Genomic DNA, 10,606 nt, shown 5'->3' with positions numbered 1-10,606 from the left:
ATGAGTATAGAGAAATTATTAGTCAAATAATTCTTATTTAACCAATAAGAGGTGGTTGCTAAATGTATACTTTTTTTCTACAGGTTTAAACAGCCTGCTTTTGCTGAATATTTTATCAAGAACTAGGTTCTAAAGCTTGGAAATTCTGAAATGACATTTCTCATGATTTTACTTCTTGTCACTGATTTTCATTTAAGCAAGCCTACATATCTTAGAACCCTATAAGAGAATATGGTATCAGAATTCTCTTTTAGTTGATAGAGATTATGATATGAGTAGCTGGAGCAGAGCCCAGGATACTTGGATGGAGAGACAGAGCAGCTGGTTTGCACACTAAGAAGAGCGGACCATTTACCTTAATTCTAGTGGATGAGAGTTGCATTATTACCGTGACCTAGAAAAAAGAAAAATAAAACCCTTAACATGGAAACCCATTCAGAAACACTTTCTGTGAACGATGGGAGGACCAGCTTCATCATATTCCTGCTTACTGATCCACATCTGCTGGAAAGTGGACAGGCTGGCTAAGATGGAGCCCCCAATCCAAACAGAATACTTCCGCTCTGGGGGAGCTATGATCTTGATTTTCATGGTGCTTGGGGCCAGGGCTATGATTTCTTTCTGCATCCTGTCAGCAATGCCTGGGTACATGGTGCTGCCTCCGGACAGCACAGTGTTAGCATATAAATCCTTACGAATGTCCACATCGCACTTCATGATGGAGTTGAAGGTCGCCTCATGGATCCCACTGGACTCAGTGCCCAGAAAGGAAGGCTGGAAAATGGCTTCAGGACATCGAAAGCGTTCATTCCCAATGGTGATAACCTGCCCATCAGGAAGCTCATAGCTTCTTTCCAGTGAAGAGGATACAGCTGCACCGACCATCTCCTGTTCAAAGTCCAGGGCCACATAGCACAGCTTCTCTTTGACATCACGCACAATTTCCCTCTCAGCTGTAGTGGTGAAGTTATAACCTCTCTCTGTCAAGATCTTCATGAGGTAATCAGTCAGGTCTCTGCCTGCCAGGTCCAGACGTAGGATGGCGTGGGGCAGGGCATAACCTTCATAGATGGGCACAGTGTGAGTGACCCCATCCCCAGAGTCCATGACGATTCCTGTGGTCCGTCCTGAAGCGTAGAGGGACAGCACAGCTTGGATAGCCACATACATGGCAGGTGTGTTGAAGGCCTCAAACATGATCTGAGTCATCTTTTCCCGGTTGATCTTTGGGTTGAGAGGTGCCTCAGTGAGAAGAATGGGATGCTCATCTGGTGCCACGCGGAGCTCGTTGTAGAAAGTGTGGTACCAGATCTTCTCCATATCGTCCCAGTTGGTGACTACTCCATGCTCAATGGGGTACTTTAGGGTCAGGATGCCTCTCTTGCTCTGGGCCTCATCTCCCACATAGCAGTCCTTCTGGCCCATGCCTACCATCACCCCCTGGTGTCGGGGACGCCCTACCATGGAGGGGAACACAGCCCGAGGGGCATCGTCACCCCCAAAGCCTGCCTTACACATCCCTGACCCATTATCCACTACCAAGGCAGACAGCTCATCATCAATCATGGTGCTGGTTGGACTCTTCCAGATTGGTACGTGGAATTTAAATATAGGAAATACTAACGATGATATGCAGAAAAGAGAATGAACAAGTCTACAGTCCTCCAGAGCTGCCTTCAGAGATGAGCCTGTAGTGTGATCACAAGTATTTAAAGGAATACATTGACTCCTCCCATCTTCTGTCCCAGCAGTTCCCAGCATTTTGGGGTGAGGTCACCTTTAAAGTATTAATTATGATGATGCTTACAGAATTTATTAGTAGTCTACCCTTTATAAGGAAGGAAAATTAGCAACCAAGTGGCCAAATAGCAGGTTACTGTAATTAGGTAATCCACACGGGGTTGTCAGCCTGCTTGGCGAGGTTTCTAGATAACTATGTGATTCAATGAGGGATATAAAAACTAGATGAAAGAGAGCTATAGTAGTGGGTAAGGGTAACACTGTCAGAAGGACCACTTCCTCATTAATTTGTCTTCTGGGTCTATTCTGTCTACACTAACTCTAATCTTTTTAATCTTAATATATTTTTTATGAAGGATTTGAGTAAGTTTTATTCTTTCAAGGTTTTTTTTTTTATTAGATTCCTAATCTTACAGGCTGTCATCATGACAGAAGCTGTTTCAGTGAATGAAAATAAAGACTTGCAAGGGTAGCCTGACAGCTGTAATTATACAAAACTTGTACCATGCAAAACACAGAGATATTTAATAAACTTCTAATCAGTCAGAGACCAAGTAAAAGCAATAGAGTGATTAACAAAGTGATTTATTGTAGATCTTTCTTTTCTGATGTAAATTTCTAATACCCTCATTTTATTAAGCAGTTGCTATGCCTAGACATTGAAAGGGGTAGGGTCTATTTGGTCCATGTTAACTACACAGAAGATTTGGCCTCAACTTTCCTGCATAATTTATTAAATAAAATGCAATTTATAAATTTATTTATTTGAAATAACTCAAGTTACACAACAATGAACAAAATTAAATGCTAAGATAAATTTTAAAGTTATATATTTGAACTCATTATTAAAACATTTTGGTTTTCAAGATGTATATACTATATCATAACATCAAACCTTCTGGCAATTATTAAAAGCTGCACAATTGTAAAGCAATGGCAAGCAGAAACATCAAAACGACACCCAGGATTTACAGGCAGATTTATTTATGTTGATGGGAACTGATTGGGATCATTCCCAGAATCCCACACCCTGATCTCCGGTGGTCTAGGGCTTATATTGTATAAGCAAACAGGAAGTACAGAGGCAGAATGGCTTATCCATTGGGGATGGACTTATACAATGTGCATCACAGTGACCAACTGTGCATCACAGCGACCAGCTGTTTCTCAGAGACAGGAGCAACTGGATCTGGAAGAAGAACTATTACCCGGGCAGCTAACAAGCTGAAGTATACTGGCAGCGGGTGGCGGGATGCAATTTCTGCTACAGTAGTGATACTGGCTTTTTTCTATTTTAAAACACATCGTACCTTGATCACTTTAGAGGAACAGTTTGCTTGGATTTTATGTTTAATACAGAAATATAGACAGCCTGGTAAGATATGTATTACGAGAAAATGTAGGACACTAGCAACACGTTACAGGAAATAATGGTTAAGAAAGCTCATTACTTCTGTTCCCATATGTTAGGTGAATAAAAATGATCTGTCAGCTCTTCTAAAGCAAAGTGATTTTTCATATCCACCCTGAGTTCTCCAAAGTCACCTTTAGTTTGATCATTCGTTCACTTGTTCATTCACTCTGTCAGCAAAGCCCATTTTGTCAGTACTCGCAGCGCCCCTCATGACTGAGCACACACACATCCTCCACTTCAAACCCGGAGAACTAGCCTGTGTCTTTGCTCAGTGAGACTCTTGGAGACCCAGGATGACACCATGCTAGGACTGTCCATCCCCTTCTTTGTCTGGAGCTTGATACAGAACTATTTTTCTCTGGGTTTGTCCAGTTCTATAATGTGCTTCAGAACCTTCATGTGGAGATGAGTCACAGCAAAACATGTGTTTCAATGCAACATCCATGGTTTTTCTTTGGATCCCACCAGGGCTAACCTTCCATTTAATCTTTGCTGTAACTGAGCAATTGTTCCTTTAAAACTGTTAAAACATTGACCTTCTCACCTGAATAGTTTTGTGAGCTTCTTTTTTCATGTACAACCAATGTTTTGATTAAAACAATATTTTATTGCTATCGGATGGTATTTCTGAGAATGTCTTTTTAAAAATCCCATAATAAACTACACACATGCTACAAAGTGGAAAATAAAATAACACTACATTTAGCACAGGTCCTTACTTATGAATGTTTCAGTGTGGAGTATAAAACAAAACCATATCAATGGAAATGTCAATAGAGGGCCTGTGTGGCCCTAACTGGAGCCTTGTGTCCTAGATTTACTGAGTGCCGCCTGAGAATCACCTTTGAACCAAGGGATGTTTGGTCCTAAGTCCAGGTGGCATCACTGATGCTTTCAGAGTATGGTAGATGTGGGATTTTGGTGGATGATCTGCTAACTTCTGTTTTAGTTTTTAATGTCCCAAAGAAACTTTCATCATTTATATAATCTTGCAATGTTTGTTCTTTAACTCCCCTAAATACAAGAGATTATATCATAATTCAGAGATTATATCATAATTATATCATAATTTAAAAAATCATAAATTTTTTAAGAACACTATCTCTTGGGTTGGTTAAATTTTTTAAAAGAAGTAAGAATTTGCGTGAGTGAGACACAGGAAGAGCGTTTGCACATGCGGGGGGTAGGGCAGAGGGTCCGGCTCCTGGAGGTACCGGGTTTCATAACTGATGAGAATTTACAAATGTTTAGTGTACCTAAAACTATAGAAGTCTTTATAATTAACTTCTGAAAGCTCAGAATTTTATTCTCTTTTGCAGTTTGCTTACTTTAACTATCATATGAATATCTAAAACTAGAGTAAGGAACAGGTCTGGATATGATATATGAACACAGTGAGAAGAGGTGACTCGAAACTTGAAAGTAATTGCCCTTGCAGAGTAACCTTAGACATGTTGGTCCACACAAGCATTTAGTAAGCTTCTCCCATCTGCCAGGCATAGGTAATAGTCTGACCAATGAAATCCAACCTGTGTTTTTAAAGAGTTTATTGTCTTATGTGTAAAAGCCACCTCCTTGCAGGGTAACAGGTGGCCAGTGGATACTGCCACAGAGAAGTATCTTGTGTTCTGATAAGCATTGCCATTGCTGATCAAAATTTTTAAATTTTAATATCACTCTCAGATGCACAGTCTAATGTGGTAGCTGGGTAAAGAGATGGAACATAGACACAAAGGTGAAGGAAGGTGTGGTTGGCCCTGGGGTCAGGGCAAGAGCCATGGGAGGCCAAAGGAAGATGACTCCTGGGCTGAATTCCAGGGCACCGACAGGGGGCTGCCAGTGGAGGCAATATTGCTGGCACAGAATCAGAGAATCAACTGCGTATTTAGAACTAGGTCTCTACATAAGAACCATCAGAGGCTGAGAGTCTTAGGGTGAGTTTGATTTTAGCAGGCATGGGGAAAGGAGCAGAATGCCAGGATCACAGGTTGCAGTCCTTGTGAATTAGATGTGATCAGATTTGGGACCCTTGGAGGCTGCATCTTAGTGATCGCCTCCTGTCTAGATTCTTATCTATTAAACTGGGCAGTTGAACGAGGTCCCTTTTTGCCATTGGCAATTTAGAACATTGAAGTCAGCTACTGCCCTTCTTGGTCCTCACTCAGTTCCTTCATACCCTGTCCTTGCGTTCTTGGTGGGTTTTGCACCTGTGATTAGCTCTCCCCAGGTATCGATAGCTTGGTGAATCTGCAGTTGCATTCTGGTCTTAGTGGCTTTTAGTGTAACGTGTTTAATAACAGATAAAGGGATAGGTAGCTGGTGTAATTATTTTCATACACACTCACCTATTCATTAACGCATACAGCTGATCACTTTTAAAAGCGAAAAAGCTCATTTACTTATAGTTTGTAGTATGTAATGTTTCTATTTCATGTTGAAAAAATTAAATCAAAGTATCTTATGAGCTATCTAATCCTGGGATAAACTCTGAGTTGTGCTCTGATCCTGAAAGGTGGAGAAAGTACAAGGAAAATAGCGATTAGTAGGCACTTTTTGTGTGCTGGGCTCTATGTTAAATGTTTCATATACAATACTTATGAGGCATGTGGATCATTATCCTTATTTTAGAAGAATAGACGGAAGCTCCAAGGGTAAACTGACCCAGGCTATACAGAACAACAGCAATAATGTCAATATCTGAATGCAATCAAACTAAGTCTATAGCCAAAACTCTGCCCAATGATGGGTAAAAAAGGAGACAAGGTATCCTGCTATCCTCAGGGAGAGAGGCACCAACAGGGATAATTCCTGTGAAGCCTTTGTGTTCTCTACTGGGAAATATCATCTTCAAGTGTGAAAATAGTGTCTCAGAGTGCAAACCAGACTGAATATTGAAGTCAAAAGAAGAAAACCACTGTAATAGTTTTTTTCCATATCAGTACATCTTAGCCTCACAATAGAGAAAAAGATGGCAAGTTGATGCCTGATTTGAGAAAGAAAGGAACTTACAAGTAAAGAGGCAAGTGTGTTACTATCTGACATAAGATAATAGTATGAGAGTTAAATTCTGGAGGAAATGATAAGGTAGGTGATGGGCCACTAGAAGACAAAACTTAATCAGGAAGACAAATGCATCCTTTGGATCAGAGCTATCTGAGAAGTGGAGCCCGCCTGATTGCAGTTTTCAGACCCCAAGCGGCAGTGTCTTCAGACATCCAGACTAGATCACGGTGTGCGAAGGTGTGAATAGAGAACGCCGGCTGAGGCTCTCATTGAGGAAGTGGGATGAACCTGGGAGAGCCTGGGGTGACTGAGTAAATCTGATAATCTCCAAAGTGGTCTGAGAGTAGAAGCCAACCAAAGTGGAACCATCAGATCATACAGGTAAAATGTCAAAACTTGAGAACAAGGAAAGCAGATGAAAATAAAGATTCCAATGTTTGACTACCGTAGAGAGTATGAGTTGCAGTCAGGGCTAATTCATGTGAAAGCTGAGATGATTCATGTAGTGTTAGTGACCAAAGACCTGAGGGAATCTGAAGGGCAAATCTCTCCGAGGTGGGGAAGAAACAACCGCGAGTGCACCTGTGACCCGATCGAGCTGGGGTCAGAGATCACCCGTTCTTAAGGCCTAATGCAATCAAGGCAGTCTGTCATTAAAAGGCAAAACACAAAAGCCAAGAAATGCTCTGTACTTCAGAGTTGTAGCCAGTGTTTATCTTCGTTCTGGTGAGCCCAGTTTTGTGACTGCTTCAGTGTTACCTCTGATTTCTGGCAGTTTCATTAAGATCATATAGAAGCCCATGACCTAGTTATCAAACACTAGACTTGCCCATCTCTCTTCTTGCAGACAGCCTGCTGCTATGGAAACGTGCTGTCATGAGTAAAGGATGTTAAAGGTGGATGATGCAGGATGAAAAGGCTAATTCAGTTTTGGAAGCTGCTAAATCATTTCCTGGGGAAAACTTATTGATTGGTAGACTATGACTCAATGTAGTGGTTTTTTTTTTTCTCTTAAGCTAAAAGAATATCAGCCTTCCTAAGGATCTCAGAAGACATAGATAGGAAATTACTTTAGATATCTGGAATTAGGAAAACCTCTGGTGGGTTTTCTCTATTCTCTTTTTTTCTGATATTAAAGGATTATTAAATCAATTGACAGGGAAAGGATGAATGGGTAGGAGGCTGTGGGAGTAAGGGTCAGGAGATAAGGGGAATGATACTTACAGGGAAAGTAGGGAATCTAGATGAAAACTAGGCCCCTAGAATATTAGGACTTAAAACTTACCTACTGAAAGTTCTCATTCTTTAGTTGTCATATTTCAAAATCCAGAAAAAATGACACTAAAGAAAGTAAAGAAAAGACAATTCGATGGTGTCTTGGAAATTCTGGATTCTCAAAGAGCCAGATCAGGGCTTACTGCAGTGTGCAGACGGTGGTTCTTCTGTGTGACTTCTTTGACCCCCTACAAGGGTTCAATAAACATTTTTGAACTTTGAATATTTGTGAAATAAACAGATTTCTGTATTCCCATTCTGTCCTGAAAAAATAGAAAATCAAGCAACATTGGGAGCGCATTCCCAAACTACAGCTGAATAACAGCTACTCTCCTTAAAAAGGGTGAGGGTTCTCCATGTCCTCCCGGCCCCATGTTTATGTGGCATTTTTCCCAGCCGATCTACCCGTTCGTGGTCCTTGTAGGCTTGCCAAGTGCGTGTGTTCTGAGAAACCAGAGAAGACTGTGGTGGGGTAGGGAAACCGATAGTGGGAAGCTGTGTTCCATCCTTTTTTGTTCTGGAAATAGTTCAGTATCTGCAACAGTAACATATAAAATACTAAATAACTGTGTTTCCTTACTTTTATAACAAATAACCACATTTAAAACTTAGCCTTTGGGACTTAAAAAGGAATATAATTCAAATGACAGTAGGGCAGGGAGGGAAGTTCTGTATGTCTTTGTTTTGAGCATGGGAGATGGTAGAATGGTTTTATGTCACAAAACAAAGAATTTTAACTAACATCTAGAAAGAGATTACTAAGAATACAGTAAAAAACAGCTTTATTTTGTAGTGAACTATTCTTGCTGCTACTTCAGCGAGAAAATCAGAGGTCTGTCTCCTTGATTTTGAATTTTCTCCTATTTCTGTTTGGATGGGTTGCATAAGACCTGAACAGAAGTTTGAAGAATGTTCTCACATTCCAGGACTTCCCGCCTTTTTGTCCCCTTAAGGAGGAGAGCTATGTGTAGGAAGGAAATGATGTGTTTTCACCTTTTTAGATCTATTTTCTCTGAAACAGTTACTTGAAGAACACCCAGAGATGACATAAGAATTTGCTGAAGGAAAGCCTGGTTTAAAGACTTCAGAGAAATTCTTATTTTTGTTACATTCAGATGCAAATAGGAACTAGGTCAAACTAGGGGAATATCAGAAATATACCTTTGGATTAAAATAACAGAGGAAGATTTCTTTTGTTAACATATCTGATTGACACTGATATTTTCAGTTCTAACCAGAGAGGAAAGGTGGAAAAAAATCATTTCAGGGTAGAAAAAAATCAACTTGGAATAGTGATTGAATATAAAAAATCCAAAATAATTTAGAAATATTAACTCAAGGGCAAAATTATCAAAGACAGTACTCTATTCCTGGTACTGGAACCCCCCCCCCCAAAAAAAAAGACAGTAGAGTGACTGGGGAGAAGTTTGAAGCAGAATTTCATTTATTTTATAAAATCCTACATTTATGGAAATAAAAATTAGAATATGACTCACCTATGAATGTTACTCTCTATTTGAAACCTTTTGATGACTTCTGTTTAGCTTTGGAACAAGACTAAACTATTTGCTTTAGATCTTATGGCCCTATATTATCCGGCTCCAACCTACTTATTCTGCCTGATATTTTACTATCCTTTCTCCGCCCCCATCTATGATCCTTATGCTCCAGCCTCCTGGACTAATTGTATTCCTAGACAGCCTTTTCCTTAGTATTTCTGACATTGCATCCTCCACTGGGAGTGTCCTTTTCACCTTCTTTTTCCTTTGATGTTGGGTCCATCATTGCGAACCTATCTCAGATGAATATAAAGTGTGCCCATAAAGCCTTCTTCCATTTCCCTAGGAGGACTGCATCTCACAAAGGTCATAGTGCTTAGCTTATATCTGTTACAGGTCTTTTGTCTTTCTGTTTTGTGTTATTTGTGTACATGGTTTTCCTCCCTATATTCTCTATATCATCTTCACATTTTATTTCTCACATTGGCTACAAGAGAGTCTTGCAAATCAGGTTGTTTAATCATTGACTACTGGTTTGGATTTCTAAAATGTATTTGGAAATAGATAGTTGATTTATGAGGTTAAATTAGCATTCCAGTACATAATTATTTATGTTCTAACTTAACATATTCAAAACCAAACTCATTAGTTTTTCCCCAGTTATTGGTTTATATAATTCATCTCAACGTTTTCAGAATCACTCATTTTTCTAATTTGTGTGTCAGTTTGACTCCACTATTTAACATACCTTTAAAAACAGATCACCGTATGGCCTCAAATTCTACTAAATATTCATTGAGATATTTCTCATAACCTCTGGTCTATTCTGCTCTAATTTATTTTCTTAGTTTTGGTCCTGGCCTCTTATCAGTTAGCTAACTTCCAGAAAACTTTGATCAATAAATCTTTCAACTCCAAAGCCCTCCAAAGCCCTCTATCATCACCCTCTTTTCTTATTTTGTAGTACTTGGGATTTGACTAAGGGTTTTCACACTGAGCTATATCTCTAGCTCTTTTTTTTTTTTTTTTAATTTTGGAACTGCCTCTTTCTAAGTCACTAGGTTGCCTAGTACTGGAATTATAGGTATGTGCTTCCCTCTCAGTTAATCAAACTCTTAAATCATACATATTATTTCTTGGGTTCTAAATTTGCTATCACATAAAATCTTGCTCTGGTTCTACATAACTACGGAAACAGAGTGATTCAGAACACAACTTTTGAATCTGGCAAAATTAGGTTTGTCACCTACTTGCTAGGTTTACAAACTGTGCCATTTCATAACTTCCAGAAGTCTCAGTTTCTGCCTCTATAAATGATAGACAATAATTGTATCTGCCTCATAAAGTTGCTTGGATTTGACATGAGATGACGCCTATAAAAGGTTTAGCAGAGTGCACTGAAAGAACGAGAGTTTAATAAGTAGTAGCAATAGTGATCACATTTTTGATTGCTGTCCAGGAACTCAGCTCTGGCCAAATGAGCCTTCTTGCTGTGAAGATGCGGAGAGCTGCGTTCAAAACACTGTTCAGATGGGTCCTAATGGGAATGGAGGAGGCCCAATGCGTGGGGCAGGAACCTATGGGTAGCACTAAGAAAAAGTTTGAAATGACTAAAGGGACAATTGTGAAAGACCCGAAGCAAATGCTTTTTTATTTCCCTTGAATGATTTGAATT

The 10,606-nt window shown here is 39.7% G+C and overlaps 1 protein-coding gene across 2 annotated transcripts; it reads right to left on the bottom strand.

The window, feature by feature from the left end:
- Positions 1 to 435: 435 nt before the first annotated feature.
- Positions 436 to 1,566, bottom strand: Actbl2 (actin, beta-like 2). 2 transcript variants are annotated; one of them, XM_005392678.1, is made up of 2 exons: positions 1,438 to 1,566; positions 436 to 1,311 (listed from the first exon to the last, which is right to left on the bottom strand). In XM_005392678.1, exons 1-2 carry the CDS (start codon positions 1,564 to 1,566, stop codon positions 436 to 438), a joined length of 1,005 nt encoding a protein of 334 aa, XP_005392735.1. The 2 variants fall into 2 exon arrangements, with proteins under 2 accessions (XP_005392735.1, XP_005392734.1); XM_005392677.2 differs by having other exon boundaries at positions 436 to 1,566.
- Positions 1,567 to 10,606: the final 9,040 nt, after the last annotated feature.

The sequence above is a fragment of the Chinchilla lanigera genome, unplaced genomic scaffold, assembly GCF_000276665.1.
Source record: "Chinchilla lanigera isolate Chin_1 unplaced genomic scaffold, ChiLan1.0 scaffold00045, whole genome shotgun sequence".
Taxonomy (NCBI): domain Eukaryota; kingdom Metazoa; phylum Chordata; class Mammalia; order Rodentia; family Chinchillidae; genus Chinchilla; species Chinchilla lanigera.
The sequence above is the reverse complement of the archived record's forward strand: the minus strand, read 5'-3'. Positions and strand labels throughout refer to the sequence as shown.